General features: G+C 52.1%; 1 protein-coding gene across 1 annotated transcript in view; it reads left to right on the top strand.

Annotated features, from left to right (window-relative positions):
- The window catches only part of Mdga1 (MAM domain containing glycosylphosphatidylinositol anchor 1), a 59927-nt gene that overhangs the window by 27976 nt on the left and 4821 nt on the right, over positions 1 to 27130 (top strand). Inside the window, exons 2-14 of the mRNA XM_032888503.1 lie at positions 4701 to 4840; positions 10121 to 10295; positions 11961 to 12157; positions 12792 to 12924; positions 13124 to 13393; positions 16320 to 16649; positions 19797 to 20093; positions 20487 to 20774; positions 22136 to 22287; positions 23062 to 23239; positions 23491 to 23514; positions 24447 to 24599; positions 25002 to 25136. Coding sequence (XP_032744394.1) covers positions 4701 to 4840; positions 10121 to 10295; positions 11961 to 12157; positions 12792 to 12924; positions 13124 to 13393; positions 16320 to 16649; positions 19797 to 20093; positions 20487 to 20774; positions 22136 to 22287; positions 23062 to 23239; positions 23491 to 23514; positions 24447 to 24599; positions 25002 to 25136 — 2472 coding nt within the window. The remainder of the gene's footprint in view (positions 1 to 4700; positions 4841 to 10120; positions 10296 to 11960; positions 12158 to 12791; positions 12925 to 13123; positions 13394 to 16319; positions 16650 to 19796; positions 20094 to 20486; positions 20775 to 22135; positions 22288 to 23061; positions 23240 to 23490; positions 23515 to 24446; positions 24600 to 25001; positions 25137 to 27130) is intronic.

A 27130-nucleotide genomic window follows, 5' to 3' on the forward strand; every position in this document is an offset into this window, starting at 1 on the left:
CCCCCATTACAGATGGTTGTGAGCCACCATGTGGTTGCTGGGATTTGAACTCAGGACCTCTGGAAGAACAGTTAGTGCTCCTAACCACTGAGCCATCTCTCCAGCCCCCTTGCTTTTGTTTTCAGAGTCTTTCGGTGTAGCCCTGGCAGGCGTAGAACTTACTATGTAGACCAACCAGGCTGGCCTCAAACTCACAAGGCTCTGCCTGTCTCTGCCTCCCATTGCTATATTCAAGCACACGTCACCACACTGGATTCTCCTCTACCACTCCTGACAGGCTCACGACTTGATTATGAGTTCTTTTAGTCATAAAAATAAAAGCCACTTAGATGATTCCTTTTTTTCTTCTTCTTCTTCTTTTTCTTTTTTCTTTTTTTCGGAGCTGGGGACCGAACCCAGGGCCTTGTGCTTGCTAGGCAAGCGCTCTACCACTGAGCTAAATCCCCAACCCCGATTCCTTTTTTTTTTTTTTTTTTAAAGTAGGGTTTATTTGTAATTATAGGTAGGTATGTGTGTTTAGCAGAGCAAGCATGTGGATTCTGGAAACTGGATTTGGGTCCTCTGCAGGAGACGTGCATGCTATTAACCACTGAGGCATCTCGGGAGCCCCTCAGGAGATGCTCGACCTGTTATGTGATTGCCACGAGAGCTCCTTTCTGTTGTGTCCATCCCCAAGAGAAGAACCATACCCTCGTGGCGCACAGGACTGTGTTAGCGTTCAGAAGTGTGACCCAGATCTCTTCCAGTGTACTCTACCACATTAGACTCAGATCTTCTTAACACCTAATGTTGGCAGAGAGAGCCGGGCCACCTTAATGATGTCATCCGCGATGGCTGCTCCCCGCCTACCTTTAGCGAGGAAGCTACAGGCCCTGCATGTATCTGCTGGCTAGGGCCCCATACCCCGGCCCAGGCTTGTTGTACCCTGATCGTGTGTAGCTTTGTAACACTTTCCCATCATTCCTTATCAGCCACCAAATGCCCTGTCATTACAACACTGCCTTGCTGTGGGCAAGCCACAGCGTCCAAGATTATAGCTTATCTCCCATTGAAGCCTGTTCAACCGATGTCTTCCTTGTCAAGAGGCACCCCGGGCTTCCTGCAGGCATCCATATAGCTTCCTGGTCTTATCAGCAACCAGCATGCATGACATCTCTTGGTAGCTTGTTGCTTGATGAGGTTTCCTGGGGACCCGGGCCAAAGATGTCTATCTTTTATGTGTATGGGGACATTTGCGCATCTTTATGGCACAGCTGACAGCGACAGGCCCCCACTCCCTGGAGTGTGGCGCGTATTTTACCCAGGCACTGTGCATACGCTGACTACAAAATCAATAGCAAGTTGAAAAGACCTCCCAGATCACCGATCCATTTTCCTCCTCTAGGTGGGGAAAGGGGCTCAGAGAGGTGACTCCAGTTGCCCAAAGGCACACAGCTTTTAAATGCTCAACCCAGGTCTATCGCTCTGGGACAGCGGTGCAGTTTGCCAGTTTCATACCTAGTGGCTGTACCACAGATTTTTCCCAGCCTGTCTGGGAAGGGTGGCCCTTGCCTATAATCCCAGCACTTAGAAGGTTTCCACTGGAAGTATCAGGAATTCAAGTTCACCCTTGCTGCAGAGTATACCAGAAGCCAGCCTGGGCTTGGTGAGACCCTCTTTCAATTTCGTGACCTGTTGGTTGATGGCCTTTGGGACAGTGTTCTGATGAGATCTGTCCCATCAGTGTTGTAGTCAGGTGCTTCTTTTGAACCTGTGGCAATCCATTTTCAATAAGTCAGGTTCAAGCCCCCACTGTGTAAGTCCTGGGAGCTGACTGCATCCCCATTTCAGAGGCAGGTAAACTAAGGCCCAGACATCACCGCTGTTCTTCTTGGATGACATTTGATGTGGGACTCACCTCTGGCCCCTGGCATGGGTCTTCTTTGTGCTTTGAAGTCTGAGGCGAATGCGACTTCTCCACGGAGCCTCCCAGGGTCCCCCTGAAGTAGCTACTGCCTTCTCCAACCAGGAATCCTTGTGAAATCACTCCTTCTCAACATGGGGCCTTGGGTAGGGACCGAGATGGGGCCACCATCCTGCACCTGATAAACACATTCTGATGTGTGGATGCTGGATGCTGGAAGACCCACAGAGGGGAATTGTGTCTGTATCTGCTTTCCTAATCCCTGTACTCTCAGGAGTGAGCGAGCAGAGCCCAGGCACTGGTGGGTGGGGGCCATTTGTGTTAGGAGGAAGGGAATAGATTCATTTTCCCTTTGTGCTTCTGTTGCCAGACCCTTGGCTTACACCTTTGGATCCTGGGTGGAAGGGAGCCAGTCTTCTGAGGTCTTCTAATCTCCCATTAAAACTTCTGTCCCTTGGAGGAGAAGCTACACACAGCTTGGGACAACAGGAACAGATGATCTTGCTCTGGGAGAGAGGCCGGGAAGGGGCTGGGTTGAGTTGCCTTCTCTGTAAGTAGAGGCTGAGAGGGCTGGGGAAATGGAAGAGCATTTAGTGCCCCAACCACTGAGCCACCCCTCCAGCCCCGTTTTGCACTTGCCTCATGCATAGGACTGGAATCAGATCCCCAGAATTCATGTCAACACCAGGCGGGTGCGCTAGCCTGTGGTCAATCTCAGAGCTCTCTTGAAAGCTGGAAGGGAGGCATCCCTCCCCCACCCCGAGCAAGCGGGCTGGCTAGTTAGCTGTCTGAGAAATATCCGGGCTCCCTTGAGAGACCCTGAGTCAATAGTAACGTGGAGACTGGCTGAGGAAGACTGTAACATCAACTTAGAGTCTCTGCACACATGTGTGCACACACCTTCACATACATACTTATACATGCTCAAACACAAACACACAGACACACACCACACACACACACACACACACACACACACACACACACACACGCAAAATAAAATTGAAAAGTCAGAGACTGAGAGGCTCTAGGTGGGTATAGGTATGTGATTTGCCACTATGTGGCTCAAGAGAAATTGAGGTGGACAACAGCCAAGCAAAGTTGGGGGGCCTAGGAAGTTTAGGCCAAGACTGTCCCTAGGGGGAGCCCGAGAGATTGAATAGCCATGGCCAGCCTTCCTTCTGAGAGAGAGAGAGAGAGAGAGAGAGAGAGAGAGAGAGAGAGAGAGAGAGAAAGAGCTGGGAAATGGGTCGCCCAAGCGCTATGAGCCATTAGTAGCTGAGGGGGATGGACATACCCGCCATATTGCATAGATGGGTGTTGCACTGAGAGCACCCAAGACTTGGAGCTGCCAAGACAGTGAAGCAAGCTAACGGAGCAACTGGCTACTACCCAGCCTACTGTGTTACTGTGTTATCATGGCCCAAGTCATGTCTGGCCACTACCTTCAATAAGCCAATGAAAAGTGACACATTAATAGTAGGATGCAGAAAAGGGTTTACTCAACGTGGCCACCCTGGGAAGAGGGACAGAGATCCAGTGAACCCCCGAGGCCATCTTTGGGGGTCCCGAAATGAGACCAAAGTTTAAACAGAGAGCAAGGATGTGCACACTAAGCAGTCCCTGTCAAGGTGTGCTCCCGCCCACTGTCGACCCATCCTTGCCTGGGCATGGGTCTCTTCCGAGGAGACTAGTTCCTCTTCTGACTGGTCCTTTTCCCTCTTCCTGTGAGATTCCTGGGGGGGAGTTTTTCCCTTCTTTAGGGTCCTTTGTTTTAATAGTCTGATAGTGGAGAGTAAGACTTGGTGTCTTTCTAGAATCTCTTCTGCTATGACAGCAGAGTATGTGGAACACCCCTGCACTTGTCCCTCACTGAAGAACACATATGGTACCACATTTTCCCCAAATCCTGAGGCCACCTGATTCTAGCCTGGGACTCAGAGTCAGTCCTGGCCCAAAGCTGTCAGACTATTCCCAGACACACTCAGAGGCAGTTGTGGTTCCTGAGTTCTGTGAGTCCCCCCTAACCTCTGAACTCTGTGAGTCCCCCCTAACCTCTGAACTCTGTGAGTCCCCCCTAACCTCTGAACTCTGTGAGTCCTCCCTCTGAGCTCCGTGAGTCCTCCCTAACCTCTGAGCTCTGAGTCCTCCCTCTGAGCTCTGTGAGTTCTCCCTAACTTCTGAGCTCTGCAAGTCCCCCCCCTAACCCCTGACCTCTGTGAGTCCTCCCTAACCTCTGAGCTCTGTGAGTCCTCCTTCTGAGCTCTGTGAGTCCTCCCTAACCTCTAAGCTCTGTGAGTTCTCCCTGAGCTCTGTGAGTCCCCCCTAACCTCTGACCCCTGTGAGTCCTCCCTCTGAGCTCCATGAGTCCTCCCTAACCTCTGAGCTCTGAGTCCTCCCTCTGAGCTCTGTGAGTTCTCCCTAACTTCTGAGCTCTGCAAGTCCCCCCCAACCCCTGACCTCTGTGAGTCTCCCACTAACCTCTGAGTTCTGTGAGTCCTCCATAACCTCTGAGCTCTGTGAGTCCTCCTTCTGAGCTCTGTGAGTCCTCCCTAACCTCTAAGCTCTGTGAGTTCTCCCTGAGCTCTGTGAGTCCCCCCTAACCTCTGACCTCTGTGAGTCCTCCCCCTGAGCTCCATGAGTCCTCCCTAACCTCTAAGCTCTGTGAGTTCTCCCTGAGCTCTGTGAGTCCTCCCTAACCTCTAAGCTCTGTGAGTCCTCTCTAACCTCTGACCTCGGAAGTCCTCCCCTTGAGCTCCGTGAGTCCTCCCTAACTTCCTCTGTCTTCTCTCCGAAGCTCCAGCCCAGGCCCAGATCGTGCATGCAGGGCAGGCCTGTGTGGTGAAGGAGGATAATATCAGCGAGCGGGTCTATACCATCCGGGAGAGCGACACCCTGGTGCTGCAGTGCCTGGTTACTGGGCACCCTCGGCCCCAGGTAAGATGGGCCTTGCTGGGCTCCTACCCTGTCCACACTCCACACTGCCACACCCTGCCTGGGATCCAGCAGGAGCTGGAGACTACACTCCACAGAGCAAAGCAATATGACGGGCTGTGAAAGACTGGGACCAGAGGGCTAGCCTGGGAATGAATGCTTAGGGGAGAGTGTTAGATGCTGTGGGTACCATCACCTGACAACACTGAGAGCTGAGAGGAAAACGGGTACCAATTGTTCTGTTACACTCCACCCCTCGACTCTGTGGAGCAGACACAGCTTTACACACACCCTCAAGAAATGCAGGAGGTTGGGGTTGGGGATTTAGCTCAGTGGTAGAGCGCTTGCCTAGCAAGCACAAGGCCCTGGGTTCGGTCCCCAGCTCCAAAAAAAAAAAAAAAAAAAAAAAAAAAAAAAAGAAATGCAGGAGGTCACTCTCCCTCTCCTCCTCTCCACCTCCCTCCTCTCTCCCTCTTCTTCTCCTTCCTCTCTCTCTCCCTCTCCCTCTGTCTTGGTCACCCTCTCTGTCTGCCTACCTAGCTCTACCTTTCCCTACTCTGAGACAGCCTTTCCCTCTCCCACTCTGCAGCAAACCGCTTACACTAGAAAAAAAAATACTAGAGGGCAGACTGTATGCCAAGGAGACTCCTTGCCCATTGCGCTCGCTCTGTCTCTCTGTCTCTCTGTCTCTCTGTCTCTCTGTCTCTCTCTCTCTCTCTCTCTCTCTCCTCCTCCTCCTCCTCCTCCTCCTCCTCCCTCCCTCCCTCCCTGTCTCTCTCTCTCTGTCTCTCTCTGTATCTCTGTCTCTGTCTGTATCTCTGTCTCTGTCTCTGTCTCTGTCTCTGTTTCTCTCCCCCTGACTCCTCCAAAGGCCCCATTTTACAGCTAAGAGAAAGTGAGGCCCTGGGATGCTGGGCAAACTCCCAAAATCCCACACACAGCACCTAAGGAAGCAGAAGCGTAGCTGGAGTCTCGGAGCCCTGCCCCTCCGTAGCTTGGCGCGCTGCCCTCCTCTTTGGGTTAGGAGTTGAGCAGATCATACAGGCGGCGGCGGCGGCACTCCAGTCTTTTGGCAGGCCAGAGCAAACTCTGGCGGTTCAAAGACACAAAGCAATTAGAAGGGGACAGAAGACAAGTGTCTGGAAATGCCAGATGAGTCTTGTCATAGATCAAGTGCTCAGGTTCAGGAGGGAGATGGTAGCTGGCTGTTGCTGACGAGGAGGCAGGTAGGGAGGAGGACTGGAGGAACCAGCTGCCGGGCGAGCTGCTGTGACCTTTAATACTTGAATAGCAGCAACAAAGGTGGCGATTGGAGTCTAGGAAGGACGTTGAAATACAGAATCCTTTTCTCCCCCTCCCCTGATAATTCGGGGGAACGGAGACGGCTTTCATAGCTTTGGCTTTGAGATAAGCAGATGGGCAAGGAAGCCCCTGAAGGTTCCTTCCACCCAAAGCCTCCATCACAACTCGATTCCGCTCAAAGGTTTGTTTGGCATTGAAGACCGCGCAGGCGCGCTTTTCTGTGAGCCTCTGTGTCGCACGTGATGGCAGAGGTGGGGGTGTGGCTGGTGAGGCTGGTGAGGAGGTTGCCAGCCTATACCCACCATCTGCGCATGTGTCCCGTATGGGACCGGTGGCCAGGGCTGGGTGATGGACGGGGTCTCATATAACCCAGCCAAGGCCTCAAATTACTGCCTAGCCAAGGATGCTTTGAATTCCTACCTTCCTGCTTCAACTGACACTCCAGATACAAGCTTCACGTAGCACACAGCCCACTTATCCATTTATGCGGTGCTGGGGACTGAACCCGGGGTCTGGTGCAGGTTAGACATGTGGGGTAAGCACTCCCCGTCTTCCTGTTTCCGTCAATGGTTTCATTGTTCATCCTGTCAGACAAACTTACATGTTTGGCTCTGCCCTATCTCCCCTCCTCGATAGCTGGCCAGACTGTGGCTTTTTGTATCTCATACGAATCTCCTCTTCTGCAGCCTAGCTCAGATCTTCAGTCCTGTCTCTGGTCCTGGTCCACTGAAGCAGATTGGAGTTGATACCCCAGGCTCTTGGCTTACCCCTCTCCCTTCATTCCAATGGAACGAACACCCCCAAGTCGGCTCCGTTATTCCTTCCCCCCACCCCCCACTTAGCAACAAACAATGGTTCCTGGTTGTTAACCAGTTTTGCTTAAGCCCCTGGGTTGCAACTGCAGACTTTCTGTATCCTGGCCCTACTTGCCCCTACGCACCTATGTCCTGGCCATTATGAGCCTCCGTCATTCCCAGTATGTCCCACTTCTGTCACTGAGATAGCCTCTCCCCAGGTGCCCCCTTTCCTGTTTGCTTCCTTACAGTGACAGTGAGAATTCGTCATGTTCCAAATACGGCATTGGACCTCAAGGATGCAGGGGGGGCGGGGCACCTGTCCATCAGGGGAGCAAGGGCGGGGCCTGAAGACCCCTGCCGAGGTCAGGATAGACACCGAGCTCCTCAGTCTAAACAGGAAGCAAGGGTGTGGCCATGCTATGGTCTGAGACACCGAGGAAATCTGCGCAGAACGGGAGGTTACAAACCCAAGTTCTTCAGAGCTACTTGAGCAACCCAGTGACTTTAGGACAAGTTGTTGGTCAGGGAGAAGGAGTGATTTAAGAGAGCTAGCAAACTAGAAAAGGCAGGGGACTAGGGATGTGGCTCAGCAGAAGGAGCTCCTGTCCGCCATGCACTCTGCCTGGTACATCAAAACAAGGCGTGGTGATGCCAGCCTGTCACCCCAGCCATCCCAGCACTTTGGAGATGGAGTCAGAGGGGTCTGGAGTTCAAAGTCACCCTCAGCTATATATCAAGTGTAGGGCCAGCCTGGGCTACTGGAGACCCTGTTTGGAAAATTTAAAAGGACGGGTCTCCGACAGGTGGTGGGTGTTTATGTAGGGAGGTGGGGGGGGGACGGACAGATAGATGGGAGCCAAGTAGTTCTCAGGGCCGTCACAGACTTTGGGTGTTCGGAATTTCTGATTCACAGGCTCTGTTCTCTTTATGCCCCGGAGTGTTCTGGGCTCTTTAAATCTAAGGAAAAGTTACAGATAAGAAAGACAATTAGTCCCGTAGCTAATTACTAGGACATAAAAGATCCCTCTGAGAATAAAGAGAGAATTAAAAGCCACCTTTCCCTGGAGTATGGGAGAGACAGAGAAAGACAACGGTCCCTTGCTGGACAGAGGAAGAGAACATTTGCTGGGGTGGGGGTTAGGGGGCACTTTTAAAGCTGTCAGATGTCAGTCTATGATAAAGCTATCAGGAGACACCGCTGACAGCCCAGCCATGCGACTTCTCAGGTTAGTAGGATTTGACGTCAACTAACGGCAAATGAATCGAGAGGGTTTAAAGGTTCCCACACCTCCCAGGTGCCAACATCAGTGAGCAGTCTGATGGAGGAGTCTGGGGGCTGTGCACAGCTCAGGAGGAGGCAGAGCTGGCCATATACACAAAGCAGTAGGGCTGAAGCCCACGGGAGTCGGCGTTCCCATTGCTGTGACAAAATGCTGGAGCAAGTACACTTTTATCTCAGGGTTTCAAAAGTCTCCCAAAGCATGCCCCTATTGTGACAAACTTCTTCAAACCAGTTCCCCCTTTCCAGTTCCCACAATGTCCATGCCAGCAGTTCTGAACCCATCAGTAATCCACCTACTCAAAGCCCATCCACTAGCAACAAAGCCTCAAACACAATTCCAGGGGATACCATGCATCCAAACCACAGCAGGGCTACAGGACTGAAGTGGATGCCGGAGAGCTTCTGCCTGTAAAGGGGGCAGGAGCCAGTTCCCGGGGTCACAGCAGGGTACCAACACCTAGGAGGAAACAGAACCTTGCCCTATGTCTTGATCCATTTGGTGCAGGGGGAAAAAGCAAACAGAAATCATAGAAATAAAAGCAGTGTGCAGTCTTTTTTTTTTTTTAAAAATGGCTTTAATACCTCAGAGACAGCCAGAGAGAAAATTAGTGAATTGAGTGCTAGAGCAAAGGACATTAGCTATGAGTCTGGAGAAGCAATGGAAATCATGAGAAGGGGTTTGAGGAAGTAGCTCCCTTAGGAGAAAGAAACATGCATGGACCCCTGGATTTGACCCCAGCATTGTATTAGCCGACCTGGTGCTACACTCACGGAATAGGAATAGCAGCTACCGTGGAGGTGGAAGCAGAAGAATAGGGAATTCAGCGTTACCTGTCAGCTGCATAGAATTTGAAAACAACCTGGGAAAGGGGAGAAAAAAAAAAAAAACACAAAAACCCAAGTTTTTAATAGTATGTTAAAATCCACATAGACAAATTAAGGTAAATCCTCAGAGCATCAACAATTACCGAGAGCAACTCTAATAATAGAAACTGTTGACTGACTAATGCATTTGAGGCACCACGTTCAAGTGCTTCACTCCCTAAGCCTCGTAACTTGCAAAGTAGGCATTATGCTATATTAGTTATTGTTGACTGGCAAATACTTCAAAATGCAGGGGCTCGAGTCCCGGAACACTTCCTGTCTCCCAGTGCCGGTGGCAGGAATCCAGCAGCCAGCAGATTCTGACGCAGGCTCTCTCAAAAGGCTGCAGTTGGGTGTCAGTCATCCCAGGAGGAGGGAGGCTGGAGAACTCTCTTCAGAGACAAGTGGTTGCTGATGGCCTGAGGCTGTAGTTTCTCCTAGGTTCCTCTCCACAGGACTGCTTAGGGCAGAGAGCGGGCTTTCTCCAGATCGAGGCCATAATGGAAATAAGTTTCTTTATCGGTATTCTAATTCTCTCCCCTGCCGAAGTCTTTTGGCCACATAGACGCTCGGTAGAACAGTGGGCGGGGCCTACAGAAGGGAGTGAAGCCCATAAAGCCATCTTTGAGAATGGCTTCCAGCAGCGCTCTTTCACATTCAAGGGTGTGAGACTGAGGGCTGAGTCACCTATGAGGCCACTAAACTAATCGGCGCTCAGTTAGCAGTCTTCCCAGCACGAAGTATATGCTTGTCGAACCTCTGTTGACCTTAGGCAGCTTAGTTGGGAAAGAGGCACGAGAGGCTTGCTCATATCCCATACACGTCCTGACAGACCCACAACCCTGCCTAGACTCCTGAGAGCCTCCTTCTTCTAACCTTTAACCGTTAACCTCTGCCCTTAGGCTCTTCTCACTGTAGCATCTTAAGGGGTCATGGGAGTCAGGTCCACCCTCTCCTGTACCCTGGAGAGCATGGGGCAGGCAGGGGACGCCTCCCTTGGCAGGGCCTTCAGCCTCAGTGTGGTGACTGCCCATCCAGGTGCGGTGGACCAAAACTGCGGGCAGCGCATCCGACAAATTCCAGGAGACCTCGGTGTTCAACGAAACTCTGCGGATCGAGCGCATCGCCCGCACGCAGGGAGGCCGCTACTACTGCAAGGCGGAGAACGGAGTGGGCGTGCCGGCCATCAAGTCCATCCGCGTGGACGTGCAGTGTGAGTTGAGGTCCCTCGAGGCTCTGGACTCTGACGGGCCGTACCCCTCCAGGGATCCCGAACCCTAATGGGTGGGGAAGGGATAGGATGGAGAAACAGCAAGGTAGTGAAGGACTGGAAAGACCTCGCTGGGAATGGACATCTGTGTGCTGTCCCTCCGCCCTGTATCCCCCCTAAACCTTTCTGCATTTCCATGTCCTCCGGTGGACCTTGATGTAACCCTTTAAAGGGCATAGTGAATTGTACTTCTTTCTCAGACAAAGAAAAAGCAAAGTAACTCAGTCTTGTTTCCAACAACACACCAGACACATCAAGGATGCCTTAAACCACCCGTTCGACAAGTGTTTACATTTGCACACTTGTGTAAGCACCACTGGCTTTTAGATGTAGTGTGTTTCCAAGGAGCTAGGCTAGGGTGGGGTGTAACCTGTGGTCTAGAGGTAACATGCACCCTAAGAAGACTGCTTGGCACAAAACAGTAAGCTCACTGAGAACCTTGAGATTCATTCGTTTTTGGTTTTTCTTTTTTTGTTTGTTTGTTTGTTTTGTTTTTTGTCTTTTTGTTTTTGTTTTTTGGGTTTTTTTGTTTTGGTTTGGTTTGGTTTTGGGTTTTTTCGTTTGTTTGTTTTTGGTTTTTTTGTTTTTGTTTTTGTTTTTGTTTTTTGTTTTTTGCTTGTTTGGGTAGTTTTTGGAATTTGATCCTGCAGTTCTCAATCATGAACTTTCTAGATGAGAGAGCACCATGCCCCACTCTCCAAATGTCAGACACACCTGCTAGGTAATTCCCTGATATACCCTCCCAGCAAACAACACCCCAGAGACCATCACCACCCATGAAGAGGTTCTAGGCATGAGCATTAAAAAGAAATTCCAGTTAATCAGTTAATATGTGGCTGGGGTAGGAGGGTGCGTGCTGGGCATGAAGAAGGCGCTGGGTTTGATCCCTGGCGAGGCATATAATGAGTATGGTGGTATATGCCTGTAAAAGCCAAGCTCGAGTAGTGGAGGCTAGCCGATCAGAAGGTCAGCCTCAGCTGTGTGGTGAGTTCCAGGCCAGCCTGGGATACGTGAGACCCTGTCTCAAGAATGAAACAAGGCTGGAGAGATGGCTCAGTGGTTAGAGCACCCGACTGCTCTTCGAGAGGTCCTGAGTTCAGTTCCCAGCAACCACAAGGTGGCTCACAACCATCTGTGATGGGGATCCAATGCCCTCTTCTGGTGAGTCTGAACATAGCAACGGTGTACTCACATAATATATTAAGTAAATAAATCTTTTTTTTTTTAAATTAAAAAAAAAAAGGCTACCCATCCTAGTCTGGTTGGTCAATGAGAGAGCAGGAACGTAGGCAGGTCGTGTTACCAACTCATAGCCATGAGGGAGTTTAAACTTGGCTTTCACCTTGTTTCCAGTCTACATTCCAGTTTATGTTCCATAAACAGTGTGGAGCTAGAGGTCCCCATACAGGTCCTTGGGAGAGAACAGCTGACAGGGAGCCAGCGGAGTCATCCAATCCAGTTCCCCGCCTCTAACAGCTTGGTCATGCTTGCAGACCCAAAGGCAGGCACCAGCATCCCGAGTTCCCTGCTCTCCCTAAGGGCTTCAAGTAGCCCGAGCCCCCTGCTCTATGGTCACCTGGTCCTGACTTCCAGCTGCTGTCCTTGCAGACTTGGATGAACCTGTGTTGACGGTGCATCAGACGGTGAGCGACGTCCGAGGCAACTTCTACCAGGAGAAGACCGTGTTTCTACGCTGTACCGTCAGCTCCAACCCGCCCGCCCGCTTTATCTGGAAGCGGGGCTCTGACACCCTGTCCCATAGCCAGGACAATGGAGTTGACATCTACGAGCCTCTCTATACTCAGGTCAGGATGGGCAGCTGGCTGTACCCCAGAGAGAGATCCTTGGGGCTGAGGTCTGGAGACTGGTGCCTGGGTGGGAGCCTGGAGTCCACATGGCCTGGGGTGAAAGTTCAGAGCAGAGAGGTCGGAGGTCAGAGTGAGCCCCAGACAGGGAACTCCCAAAGACAATGTATTCCCTGAAATAGGGCTGGATTAAAAAAAAAAAAAAATCCGAAGGACAAGCAAGCCATTTGTGCCTGCTACTGTCGCTGAGATGGGGACCCATGAACAGATACCGTAGGAGTTGGGATGGAAAAGCCCCTCTGGGTTCCAGGAGATGGTGACAAAGCCAGGGAGGCTTTCAGAAGTGACTGTCAGCTCCTTATGTGTCCTGTAGGCCAGTTCCAAGATGTGTGGGTTACAAGTCACAAAGGTATTCCCTTTCCACTCCTCTTCCCAGAAGGGGTGAAAGCTCCTGTGTGAGTGGGGCGGGGCTAGGAGCTTCTTGAGGAAGATGATGTGGGCGGGGCTTGTGGGGAGATAAGAACTAGAATAGGAATTGCCTGTTGTCTGTGGCATGGGATAGATGAACGAATGTGGGGGACCCAGGAAACCCGAGCAGGCCCCTCACTCCAATGATCCATTGCCACCCACCCAGGGGGAGACGAAGGTCTTAAAGCTGAAGAACCTGCGGCCCCAAGACTATGCCAGCTACACCTGCCAGGTGTCTGTGCGTAACGTGTGCGGCATCCCTGACAAGTCTATCACCTTCCAGCTCACCAACACCACGGGTACAGGCTCCTCCCCACCCACACCCACGTGGACCCACTCCCCACCCCCTGCCCAGTCCCCAACCGCCATCCATTCCTGGTTTCCCTCATCCCTGCCAGAGGTTCCCTGGCCCACCCCCACCCAGGTTTCTCTGTTCCCTCGTCTCCCTCTCATTTAGCCCTGGAAGTCTCCTGAGACCCCACCGTCTTGTCCCCTTAGCACCTCCAACTTTGAAGCTGTCTGTGAACGAAACTCTGGTGGTGAACCCTGGGGAGAATGTGACAGTGCAGTGCCTGCTGACCGGCGGCGATCCCCTCCCACAGCTGCACTGGTCCCACGGACCTGGCCCACTGCCTCTGGGTGCGCTGGCTCAGGGTGGTACCCTTAGCATTCCTTCAGTGCAGGCCCGGGATTCCGGTTACTACAACTGCACAGCCACCAACAATGTAGGCAACCCAGCCAAGAAGACGGTCAACCTGCTGGTGCGATGTACGTGATCTGAAGGGGTAGGCGGGGAATAGTGGGACAGACAGGGTCCCTGTGGTTTAGGGACCGCGGGCCAACTGGGAATGGGTAGCATCTCTTTGACCCAGAGGTTGAGGGTGTGTCAGGGAGCTTCTGTCTAGGCACTCTGATTTCCCTGAAATTCAGCAGTCTACCATTAGGGGGCAGAAGAACAGCAATTTGCAATTTACGAGAAAGTCTGGTATTGATAGCGTGTTTCTTTTAGACAGATAAACGAAGGCTACACAAAGCTAAACATGGGTACTGTAGGCTTCAGGGAATATTCTCTGGCTTTCTTCCTAGCTGTAGACCATATATAAATTTTTTTTTTTTTGAGACAGGATCTTAAGATGTAGCTCTGGACAGCCTGAAATTTACTCCACACCAGGCTTTTCTCCAACTCACGGAGATCTGCCTGCTTCTGCTTTCCAAGTGCTGGGACTAAAGGTGTTCTGTGTATGTGCAAAACTCTAGGAGCATAGAGTGTCAGTGACTTAGAAGTTAATCACTAAGTGTAAAACAGTATCAAACTTGGACAATATCTAAAGAAGTAGAGACTCGTTCCTTACTAACCCTCAGCCTTGGTCACTTTCATTAGCTGCTTGTTGTGACTTGGAGTTTCTTTTATTGTTTTTGTTTGTTGTTTGTTTTTGTTTTTGGTTTGGTTTGGCTTTTTTTTTTTTTAAGATTTATTTATTTATTTTTAAAGATTTATTCATTTATTATATATAAGTACACTGTAGCTGTCTTCAGACACACCAGAAGAGGGCATCGGATCTCTTTACAGATGGTTGTGAGCCACCATGTGGTTGCTGGGAATTGAACTCAGGTCCTCTGGAAGAGCAGTAGGGTGCTCTTAACCGCTGAGCCATCTCTCAGCCTTTTTTTTTTTTTTTTTTTTTTTTTTTTTTTTTTTAAGGCCAAAGCTTTCAGAGTGTGATACTGCAGACCTGTCATCCCAGCAATGGAAGGTGGAGGCAGAAAGATCAGGAGTCAAGGCTATCCTTGGCTATATAGCAAGTCTAAGGCTAGCCTGGGCTACCTGAGATCCAGACTCAAAAAAAAAAGACAAAAATACAGGCTGAAAAGATGACTCAGGGGGTTGGGGATTTAGCTCAGTAGTAGAGCGCTTGCCTAGGAAGTGCAAGGCCCTGGGTTCAGTCCCCACCTCCCAAAAAAAAAAAAAAAAAAAAAAAGATGACTCAGCAGTTAAGAGCACTTGCTGCTCCTGCAGAGGACCCAAATCCAGTTCCAAGGACTAGACCCCTCTTCAGGCTTCCATGGGTACCGTGCACACATGTGACGCACACATATAAAAATAGACAAACACCCCATACACTTTTTTTTTTCAATACAGGGTTTCTTTGTGTAGCCCTGGCTGTCCTAGAACTCACTTTGTAGACCAGGCTGGCCTGGAGATCCACCTGCCTCTGCCTCCTGAGTGTTTAAAACATCAAACAAAGGGGTTGGGGATTTAGCTCAGTGGTAGAGCGGTTGCCTAGCACGTGCAAGGCCCTGGGTTTGGTCCCCAGCTCTGAAAAACAAACAAACAAACAAACAAAAAGTTTTATAAAAACATCAAACAAGTCAATTTAAAAAGACCCAGGTTTATTCCAGCTCTGTGGCCCTGGGCGTGGAGTAGAAGTGCTGACAAACACAACTGAGCCTCTGCTGGTTGGGACCGGCTTCTGTGTTCCTCTCTAGCTGACCAGTCTCTTCCGGTGTCTCGGCTCATGGAGAAGCCGACTCTCCACAACTTGACTCTGACTGAGACACAAAGTAACAAGATTAGAGCTCTCCGCCCACAGTTTTCCCTTCCACAGAGAAAGCTTCACATTTCCCATCAAAGACGAGCTGTCTCCACCCGACCCAACCTGACCTTTAAAACATGGGCTGGCAAGATCTTTCTAGACTTGAGTAGTGGCGGTCACCTCGCAGGGTGACTCTGCAGCCTGTCTCATCCAGCCCAGTCCTGACCTCCGCCACTGTACATGTTCTGTCAAGTTAGCACCTCGCTTATTAAGTAAGGGCTCTGACATCAAACAAGACCCACATTTTAAAAAGCACGCAGATCCTTGGCTTTGCAGACCCTGTGATATCATGCAATTGCATGCAGGATCGTCATGCTGGCTTTTTATCCTCAAAAAGTAATCACACAGGCATGTGGTAAAGAGTCAGACAGTACCAAGGGGGGGGGGGAGTGGAAGGAGGGCTGCACAATTAATTGCTCTCCAGTTTCCTTTGAATCCGTGCTACCTAGAGCCACCATCAAGACTACTGTCTCGGGGTTGGGGATTTAGCTCAGTGGTAGAGCGCTTGCCTAGGGAAGCGGGCCCTGGGTTCGGTCCCCAGCTCGAAAAAAAGAATCAAAAAAAAAAAAAAAAAAAAAAAAAAAAAAGACTACTGTCTCCTTCTAAATCAGTGCTTTGCATACACAAGGCTTAAAACACAAATAAAAACAAATGAGTGTTGTGCCCAAGAAGGATCTGAGGATGTAAGTTAGACCTTCTGAGTCCCAGTTCCCTCCATCATAAGGAATACATAGTAACGGCCTCCCTCAGAGACAGCGGAAAGGTTAGGTTTGCTGATCCCTGTAGGATGCCCGGGCCAGTGCATCTCACTGATGAAGTATGCTCATTACTGATGCCTGGAGTTAGTACCAACCTCAATTCTCTGCGTAGAGCTCTTTAAAGCTATTAAAACATCTCTGAGCTATTGGAACCATTTCTGGGCTGAGAGAAGTGTGTGTGTGTGTGTGTGTGTGTGTGTGTGTGTGTGTGTGTGTGTGTGTGTGTTGTGCACGCACAGGGGTGGTGTGCAGCCAGTTTGAGGGGAGAAGCTGGGATGGGACACGGATACTTATCCTTGAGTCCGCCCCAGCCCTTCTTCTTCGAACCCCATCTCCTTGCAGCCTTGAAGAATGCCACCTTCCAGATCACCCCTGACATGATCAAAGAGAGCGAGAATATTCAACTTGGTCAGGATCTGAAGCTCTCGTGCCATGTGGATGCGGTGCCCCAGGAGAAGGTGAACTACCAGTGGTTTAAAAACGGCAAGCCGGCACGCACGTCCAAGCGGCTGCTGGTGACCCGAAATGACCCTGAGCTGCCCGCTGTCACCAGCAGCCTGGAGCTCATTGACCTGCACTTCAGCGACTACGGCACTTATCTGTGCGTGGCTTCCTTCCCGGGGTCACCTGTGCCTGACCTCAGCGTAGAGGTCAACATCTCCTCCGAGACAGGTGGGAGCATGGTGGAGAGGAGGTTGTGGGGAAGCTGGGGAAGCCCAGAGTGTTGGGGGGAGAGGTGGTGGGCAGGATTTGGGGACAAGGGATGGGTGGACAGCAATTTGCAAATGGATGTCTAGAGGGAAGAAGACACCGTTTATTTATGCCATGCACACGTGTTGGGTCCCTGTCACAGCCAAGTCCTAATGACCTGGGGGTAGAATGATGGGAAAATAGATGCTGTGTTCATCGAACTTGTAGGAAGAGAGAGGGAAGCCACAGAATTGGCAAAGTCACTGAAGTGGGCTAGCACACGGTCCATCTGGAAAAACGGAAGAGGGACAGTGGAATGGTATCCGCTCAGAAAGGCCACCGTGGGGACCTCTCAGCATGGAGGTTGGAGGTGTGAGGTCAGGGTGCTGCCAGGGTTGGGCTCCCTGACTGGTTGGTTGCCTCTTGTCTGAGTCCTAAGTGGGATTAGGGGAGGTCCCATTGACTTCAGCCTTCAAGGCCTGCCTCCGATATAGTCTTTTTCAGACAGTGGTGTTAGGGTGCCAACTTATGGATTCAGAGGGGACAGAATGCATCCTATGACAGGCCATGGTGACGATTCAAGTCTTTATTCTGATAATAATTATTAATTATTAATTATAATACAATGAGCTGATAACAGGACATTGAGCGTGTGCTATGAGTTCTTCCGAGAGTCCTTTTTCTCCATTCACCTCTGCAGTTCGTCTCACTCATTTCTTTTGTGTGGGTGTGCACGTGTGCATGTGTACCGTGGTGCATGCGTGCAAGCCAGAGAATGACTTGCCGGAGTTGGGTCTCTTCTTTCTACCGTGTGGGTCTCAGGGATCAAACCCGGGTTGACAGGTGCCTTTACTGTGGCGTTACCTCAGCAGCCAGGGGTGGCAGTTTATCTTTTCATTTTACTCACGAACGAGCAAGCCTTCGAGATTCACACTTGAGAAACTCAGCATGCCTTGGAGCTGGGGTGAGAGCCCAGACAGGGTCCTTCTGTGGCGTCTACACTCAGCCACTGCTGTGGGAGAATTGCAGGAGACCAGAGGGTGATCACTTGGAAGAGGGTCTCTAGGGCCTTGGATAGAAGTCAGCTGACCTTGGCTGGTGAGCCACATGACCAAGCAGTACTATGGCGAGTACCAGGAGTGCTAGATACTCTAATAGTTATGAGTATTTCTTCCTTCGGCCCTTAATCAGTTTCTCTTGGTGGCCAATTCGACCCAGGGACCTTGGCAGACCCCTCCCCACCTTGACATCTGCATACAGGGAAACCCAAGGAGACCAAGGAGAGCAGAAGGGATTTCCTAAAGGAGATAGACTTGATTAAAACCTCAGAGCCGATCAGAACTCCACAAAGACCTGAGTTTCATTCTACAGGGCACTCTGTGCCAAGCCCTGAGGAGTTAAGAATCTGGGACTCCAGTATCACCAGCCCCTTCCTCAGAAACCACTGTCTCCACAGAGGAGTTAGGGCTGGTACGAGCAGAGGGAAGGCAGGTAAAACCCTGGGACTCTTACCTAGGAGGCAAAGGAGGAGTCTGGAAAGGGGACGCAGCGAAGGGAAGGTAGGACGCCTAAGGAAACCAGAGGAGGAAGCGGGCTCCATGTGACTCTTGGGGTGCTGTAGGTGAGGAGCTAAACCCAGGGAGAAGTCCAGCAAACAGAAAAAAAACCACAGAAGCCTCATGCGCAGGAGACTAGGTGTTTCTCCCAGCAGGTGAGAGAATTTCTCATAAGGACACCATGCATCTAGGAAGGTGCAGGTGGAAGCGGAGGCAGGGGGTGATGAGGCCAGAGTCTAAGGGCCTCCTCCCCCAGCCCAAATCTAGAGTGTTAACCCTGGGACACGTGGCCAAAAGAGGGGGACATCTCTGCATCCTGGGGGACCTGGAGGGCTCGGGAGCCGTCAGTTTCTGATTGAGGGAAGGGGCCTGGGGCTGTTTCTGAATTTGGCTCTCGGGTCTGATGCCTGGAGCATGGAAGCCTTGTAAAAGCCTCTGGAAACAATTTAAACCTGGAGGGAGAAAAAAAAAAAAGAACCAACTGGCTCCGAAATAGGGAGAGAAAGCCGCGAAACGCAAGCCAACAGATGCACAAATGTTGGCGGGGTACAAATTATATAAACGAGAGATAACTGGACCTTCGCCTGGTTTGTATAGTTATTTACAAATAGCCGCTTTATATTTAATTACATTTAATGCTCGATGCTCGACATTTAATGATAAAATGTTTGATGTGGGCCGAGACCCTGGGAGGCCTTCTAAAAAAACCCTCCATTTGGCAGCGCGTTAGGGCGGAGCGGTTCAGTTGTGAATAATGGAACTCTAATTAACACTGATTTAGCCACTGGGGTGTGGCTCAGCAGCAGAGCCGCCGGCTTAGCGTGTATAAGGCCCTAGGCGCCATCCTGAGCCCCCACACAGGCTAGCTATGTGTTGAAGTTGACTGTGGAGCAGACTGGCTTAGGACGGCCGCGGCTGGGCTCCACAAGTTCCTCAAGATTCTAGGCGCCGCCTCCAACGCTGGTGGCTCCGCCTGAGGCCAGTGATCTGCATCCTGACCTGCAGGGAGACCTGTATTTACTATTCCAATGGTCAGCGTTTGTTCTGAGGCATGCTGGGAAATGTAGTTTTTATTCTAGGTGGTGCAGGCCTTGCTGAAACCAAGTAGTCTTATTACTTTGGAGGAAGGGCTACAAGATGTTGGAAGCTAGACTAACGCGCCTGGCTGATTCTGTAGGCAAGAAAAGCTGAAGGGGTGCTGGAGAGATGGCTTGGTGGCTCCCAGCATCCAGGTTTGAAATCCAGGGTGGCTCACTATGCCCTCTAACGCAAGTTCTGGGGATCTGGTGCCCTCTTTTGGCCTCCTTGGGCCATGCATGCACATGTGGATATACATGCATATACACATAAATAAATATAAAAATAAATCTCTAAGAAAAGCCGAAGGGCCAGGAGTAGAGGGGCTGGGAAGGAGACGTTAAAAGAGCTTGAGAGTCTGAAACAGGAGGACAAATTCAAAGCTAGCCTCCCCTACATAGCAAGTTCAAAGCCAGCCTGGGTGGGGAAGAGGTAGAGACCCAAGTCAGAGGCCAGGGGTCCCTAACTCTGTCCACCCTTCTCCACCCTCCTCCAGTACCGCCCACCATCAGTGTGCCCAAGGGCCGAGCAGTGGTGACAGTTCGGGAGGGCTCTCCTGCTGAACTCCAGTGCGAAGTGCGCGGCAAACCCCGGCCTCCAGTGCTATGGTCCCGTGTGGACAAGGAGGCCGCCCTTCTGCCCTCGGGGCTGGCTCTGGAAGAGACTCCGGATGGGAAGCTCCGAGTGGAGCGCGTGAGCCGCGAAATGAGCGGCACCTATCGCTGCCAGACAGCTCGCTATAATGGCTTCAACGTACGAGCCCGGGAGGCTCAGGTGCAGCTGACAGTGCACTGTGAGTCAGTCCCCTGCCCAGACACCCAAACTAGGCCAACCCCACCGCTCCTCCTACTGTTTGCACACCTCCTAAAATTACAGGGAAGTAATTTGCCTCAGTTTGCACAGCAAGGCTGAGATTTGAACCAGGTTTAGTGCTCCAAGCTCGGAGGTTGTGCAGTCTTTCATTATGTGTTGGTGGAGGGGACCCACTGAGGCACGACCAGAGGCCCAGTCTAGGAAGCATGGCTGGAGGGAATGGCCCGCAGTCTGAGTGTGGGTGTTGTATGAGTGAGTTGCAAGTGTACTGGCCCTGAGATTCTCCCAGGCCAGGGTCACGGGACTGGGGGACGGGAGGGGACAAATGAGCTGCTTCCTCCATGGTCCTACTGATGGCAGTCCTGGTCCCCAGACCCTCCAGAGGTGGAGCCCAGTTCCCAAGACGTGCGCCAGGCGCTGGGCCGGCCTGTGCTCCTGCGCTGCTCGCTCCTGCGTGGCAGTCCCCAGCGCATCGCCTCGGCCGTGTGGCGCTTCAAAGGACAGCTGCTGCCCCCGCCGCCTGTTCTCCCCGCCGCTGCGGCCGAGGGCCCTGACCACGCCGAGCTGCGCCTGGACGCCCTGACCCGTGACAGCAGCGGCAACTACGAATGCAGCGTCTCCAACGACGTGGGCTCAGCCACCTGCCTCTTCCAGGTCTCCGGTGAGCTTCGGGTCCGCCCCACTCCCGCCTGCTTGCCCACACCCTCCTGGGACCAGGCTCTGTCAACCACCCCAACCTCCACCCTTCCCCTCCCCCCCACCGCCCTGCCACACCTACCTGGATTGCTCTTCCCTTCCAGTTTCTGCAATCTTAGGGATTTGTCCTTCCAAGACTTTTGTCCTACCCTTGAAAAGCCGCCCCCTCAAGACCACGCCCCTCCACTCGTGTTCCGGGTTTCTCCCTTGTGGGTGACTGTTCCATCCCTTTCTTTGGCCTCTTACAGCCACGCCCCTTTCAAATGCCCCACAGTAGGTTTGGCCCCTTCAGCCTCATCCAATTCGAGCTCTGTGCTTCTGTCCCTTCAGCCCCGCCTACAATCAAAATTTGGGTCCAGTCCCATCTCAGCCATAACTCAAATCTTTCCTCCATGGTCCTTGGCCTCAGAGGATGAGAGTGGGGAAAACCATTGGGTACCCGGCTTGTAGCTTGGAGGAATGAAGATCCTCCCCTCCCCCCCACAACAGCTTGGTGAGGCTGGACTAGCCAGAACATAATCTCTCATCCTCCACCCTCAACCTTCCTCAGTTGCCTCCCTAGCGGCTCGAGCTGTTGAGTGCTCGGAGAGCCAACATGGCGGCAGAAGGCCAGGAAGGCAGGGGGCAGAAAGACATGATGGGGATCACTGAGAGGGCCAAGGGCAATAGATAGGCTGCCTGGGTTCCCAATGGCCTCTCATTTCTCCTCTCCTTGTGGAGAGTCAGCCATCTGCCATATCTGGTAGCAGTGTACCCGTAGGAACATGATTCCCTAATGCCTGGCACCCCTAGCTTTCTCAATAGCCCCTGAAGGCACTGGGTGCGTCCTTTAGTTCTTGTACCCCTCCCTCCCCTCAACAGAAGGAGAGAGGGCTGCAGATCACTGGCCCCCTTCCAGGTCTCTTCTCACCCACTCAGTTTCTCGCCAGCCAGAGGCCCCTGTGACATTTCCCACCTGCCCCTTTCCCCTTTCCCCCGTTTTTCCTGTCTCCCAACCTTTTGACCTCCACCTATCATTTCTTCTTTCTTTCCTTTCTATATGCCCGGCCCTCGTCTTTACCAATCTCTCTCTGTTTTCTTCCTTGGCCTTTCCTCTATCCTCACCCACATCCCCTCTTGGAACCTACAATCTGCCCTCTTCATCTCCGCCCCTTACCTGCATCCTCCCCACCCCCTCTCCTCCCAACACCAACTCTCCTCACGACACCCCTTTCTCTTTGTTGCCCCCACCTCTGTTCCTCTTTCCCACGGCTCCTCTCTCTATGTCTCTCCCACCCACCCACCCCCACCCTCCATGGCCCCATGCCCCCCTCCCTGCCCTCTCAGCCAAAGCCTACAGCCCGGAGTTTTACTTCGACACCCCCAACCCCACCCGCAGCCACAAGCTGTCCAAGAACTACTCCTATGTGCTACAGTGGACGCAGAGGGAGCCGGACGCTGTGGACCCTGTGCTCAACTACAGACTCAGCATCCGCCAGGTGGGCTGGAGCATGGCGCATGCGCAATGGGGCATAGGATGGTGGCGGGCCCTGGAAATAGGGACGGGGAGGAGTTCCCAGACACGGCCCCTTCTGTCTAGACACCTTTTCTGAGGCAGAGGAAGAGTCCAGATGTAGTGGCCAGAGCTGCGAGCTTCTGAGCACCTCCTTACTAGACTGAGAACCAGACATAAGACCGCTGGGTTCAGGGCTAGGCCAGTTTGCCTCACAGAATGAATATGGACTCTGGTGTCCAAGGCTAAGGATGGGGACTCTGTGATACAAAGCCTGAGTCTGTGAGCCACTCTCATGCCTGCCTGGTCCAACCGATGAGGTCCTGCTCTGCCCAAGAGGCGGGGGTTGTGGGGGGGTGTGGGGGGGAACGAGGACTGTGGCCCTTGAGCTCAGAGCCTAGGGGGCGGAGCCAGCTTCTAAAGCATTTGTGTAAGCGGACAGATCTTTTGACCCTCGTTCGCTTATCTAAGAAGTGGGACGATGTTTCCATTCCAAGATGATTGTTGTTTTGAATACTAGATGAATTGGTGCTTCCTAAGCCCTTTATAGTACCGGGGATTGTGTTGCTACACTATGTCATTATATATCATTGTCAGCATAGTGACAACAAAGTGTTCCATCTTAAAGATGGGGAGACCAAAGACCTACTGTCCCAGACCTCTGCTCCTCCTGCTCTCCTGACGCACTCCAGGGCCTGGGCTCCCCCTCCAGCGGAGGCTGTGGCCTTTTGGGCATCTGGGAACACCCCTGTATCCACAGTTGAACCAGCACAATGCCATGGTCAAGGCCATCCCTGTTCGGCGTGTGGAGAAGGGACAGCTGCTGGAGTACACCTTGACTGACCTCCGTGTGCCCCACAGCTATGAGATCCGCCTCACACCCTACACCACCTTTGGGGCTGGAGACATGGCTTCCCGAGTCATCCACTACACAGAGCGTAGGTGATGGCAGGGGGGAGTGGGCCCATCCCATATACCCTTCCTACACAGCCTTTGAACTCAGAGCACACCCCACTGTTCACGCTTATCCTGTCATTGCAGGCCAGGCCTACTGGTCCCCAGTCCTGACTCTGAAGACCCTCCCCCCACCACCCGTCCCTCACCCCCCACACCCTGCCCTCCAGCCTGGGAGCATTTTGTATAGCCATGCACCCCAGTTCTGACTTGGCTTCCATGTTTGCTTTTTCAGCTATCAACTCCCCCAGCCTATCAGGTGAGACCCCCGTTCTTAACTTCCCTTACTCTTTAGGGACCTGATGATACTGAAGAACCTTAAGAGATACCCAGAGAAAAAAATTACTTCTTCCTGTGTTTCCAGGAACAGAGGATGGGCTGGACACACTTGCAACCATAGTTTATTCTGGGGCTTAAAGACTGGGGCCTTGGTGGAGGGGGGGGGCACTGTTCGTCAAAGTAACAGAAAAGTCCTGCTGTCCTAATGTCCTCTGTTTCTGCAATGAAATTCCCTAAATAAAAAACGGCTTAGGGGAGAAAGGAGGCAGGGTTGTAATCTGCGATGCCGGGCGCCCGCAAGGGTCTTCTGTATAGAACGCAAGACGTATATCTGAATCTGAAGAGGCGCGCCATTATTTCCTACAGAAATTTAACACGATCCCTAACAAGGAATGCAGACAGCAAGCCACACTAGAATAATCATTGGTACCCCTCACCCTGTCGTCCACACATACCTGGCGTTTCCCCCTCGCCTTAGCTGTCGCAGACATCGGCAAATGTCACTTTTATTCATTTAGCATTTCAGAACCACGGTAGTTATGAGACCTCGTGCTTGACGTTGTGATTTAATTGTACAGTAAAGGAGCCCCTGTTATTATATAACAGATTACGAGACTATTTTGACAACTGTATTTCAATATAATTGATTTCCTTTGAAGCCCCTGTGCGTTTTATTGTGTGTGTCTAGAGTCATTATTCTGGAAGGAAGTCTTAAACAGGCATGGAGGAGTCCTGTTCTGGAATAAATTTGTCCCGGATGCCACTGCCTGGTCTTCCTGACCCTGAAGCCCAGGATCTGTTGTTTAGAGTATTTAAAGTTGGCTTAGGGATGTTAAGGTGGAGGGTAAGGATAAACAGGAAGGACTAAAGTTGAACCTTGTCTCACCCCACCCCCGTACCCTCCCCACACAGACAATACCTGTCACTTTGAGGATGAGAAAATCTGCGGCTACACCCAAGATCTGACAGACAACTTCGACTGGACGCGGCAGAATGCGCTTACCCAGAACCCCAAGCGCTCTCCCAATACTGGGCCCCCTACGGACATCAGTGGCAGCCCCGAAGGTGAGGGCGTGGCCTGTTGTTGGGAATAGAGAGGCGGCCTCTGGGAGGAGTCTAGGTCTGTAGACTCCTAGTGTGAGAGAGGTGGGAGGCACAGACAGTCCACAGGGAGCCTCTGAGGGAGACATGCCCTGTCCTCGGGGAGCCCCAGTCTGAGGCAGACAGAACTCTGACCTGACTGAAGATCAGAAAGGAAGAGATTATAGAGCTTCTGAACTCTGAGTCGATACCCCACCCCCACCCCGCCCTTACCCCACCCCCACCCCACCCCCACCCCCCGAAAGGCTCAGGGAGGATGGGATTCAGGCGCTCTGCTAGGTCTGAAAAGAGGAAATCAGCTATACAGAGGCTGGGTGGCCCAGGAGGAAAGACTCCTAGGGTATACGCCCCCCACTTCTGCTGCAGGCTACTACATGTTCATTGAGACATCAAGACCCCGGGAGCTGGGGGACCGGGCAAGGCTGGTGAGTCCCCTGTACAACGCCAGCGCCAAGTTCTACTGCGTCTCTTTCTTCTACCACATGTACGGCAAACACATCGGTGAGTTAGAGACCGGAAGACCTGACTGTGCGTGCTACCTGGGGAGAGTGAGGGGGCCACAGGAGGCTCGGGACATCCCCAAGGAGGCTAACCTGGGTGTGGGGATGGGGAACCTCATTTAGCTGTTTTGGTTGTGTGTAGACAGCCTGCCAGATACGGGATGGGGGGTTGCGGGCGGGGGAGAGGGTCCACATAACTCAGAGAGGTTACGCATTTCCTCGGAGAAACACAGCGACCCATCCCGCGTCTGATTTCCCTGTATCGTAAACGCAGAATTGGAGGGGTGTGTCGCCCCCCCATCCCCCCGAGTCACAAGAGGAAGAGCTGTTCCCTATGTGGGAGAATGAAGGAGGGAGCTCAGGATGGGGAGACAGTGCGGGTAGAGCGTTGCTCTCACCCCTGAGGTCACTCGTGCGGGGCATCAGTCACTTTGATGCAGGAGACGGACTACTTCCTGCCCTACGGCAAACCTGGCAGCTATCAGCCGCTGATAGGAGTTAGCAGTGACCTCCATGGTGGTGGAGGGAGGGCAGCATCAGGACAGCAGATGACAAGGAACACGAAGCCCACGGGGTTGGTCTGGGGAACCTGCTGCGAGCACAAACATTGTTTAATATGCAGGGTATGGCGGTGAATGCCTTTGATCCCAGCACTTAGGAGGTAGAGGCAGGGCTCAGTTTGAGGTTAGCCTGCTCTACATAGCCAGTTCCAAGCCAGCCAGGACTGCATAGTGAGACCCTGTCTTTAAAAAAAAAAGTTTGTAGAGCGCTTGCCTAGGAAGCGCAAGGCCCTGGGTCCGGTCCCCAGCTCCGAAAAATAGTTCTGTTTTGTTTTTTGCTTTTTTTTTTTTTTAACCTACAGGAGAGCTAATGTGTTTTACAGGGACTGAAAGTTATAAAAGAGAGCGCAGTAAATGCCTCCCGCTCCTCCTGGTCCCTCCACCACTGCAGAAGGCAGAGCGCAGTGCCTCTCTCCTCGCCGCTGTTTTTTATACTCTGTTTTTATGCTCACCTTTTCCCTCTGGAGCATCCATCATCTTGGCAATCCTTCCTTATCTTTCTGCTGAAGCTTCTTCCTTGTCCTTGCGCGCCCCCTCCCCACTCCACAGCGACTTTAAGATGCCCACAGTCCTCAGGCTCACCCTGGAGAAGTTTCCATGAGCAAGGGAAGAGGGTCGTGTTGGATGGATGAACCAGGACGGGGGTGGGATAGAAGACCTTCCGCCCCCAACCGTTTAGGCAGACCAGTACTGTGGTGGGGTCTGGACTCTGAGAAGTTCCCCCAGGGGGAGGGAGTGGATGACCCCCAAGGTCTGACTTCGAATGTCTGACCTTGTTTCTATTTAGTTTCAGAGTAGTCAATCTATTCTGGCTTCCCCAGTGTTAGCATAGAGTTACCTCAACAACCAGGCAAATATGGAGATGGTGGGTCACTGTCAGCTTGGAGTGGCCCTGGGCATCCTGGTGTCAGGAGGGACACAGAGGTTGTTGTAAGAGCCTGGGGAATTAAGGAAACGGAAAGCCTGAGGGGACCATCTCTGTGACGCACAGTCCTTGCCCTGAGCTTAGCATGGGTGGGTCAAACACCAGTCAGTAGAGCTTTTGGGTGGGAAGCCACCTCAGGGGGACTCTCATTGGCAGACCTATGGGACAGGAGTGGGCTATTCCAGAAGCGAAAGCCATCCTGCTCACTGACAGAATCCCCCAGCTGTGGAGAGACTCCATCCCAGGTCACACCACTCCTCTGCTCAGGACCCTCTGACCCTTCCTGTCACCATCGTCAGGTCTCCTGTGCCAGGCACAGCTCTTACCCGTTGCCCCCTGATGCTAGCACCGCAGTTCCTGGCTTGGGTACTCCAGGTACATTCCTGCTTCTGAGGGCTTTGCTCAGGGTGGTCCCTGGCCTGGAACCTTCTGGGGGAATCCTTGTCGCTACCCCCACAGAACATAGCTGTCCTTTATTGCTTTTTCATATTTAAAAAAAGTATTTATTTT

The sequence above is a fragment of the Rattus rattus genome, chromosome 18 (assembly GCF_011064425.1).
Source record: "Rattus rattus isolate New Zealand chromosome 18, Rrattus_CSIRO_v1, whole genome shotgun sequence".
Classification (NCBI taxonomy): Eukaryota; Metazoa; Chordata; class Mammalia; order Rodentia; family Muridae; genus Rattus; species Rattus rattus.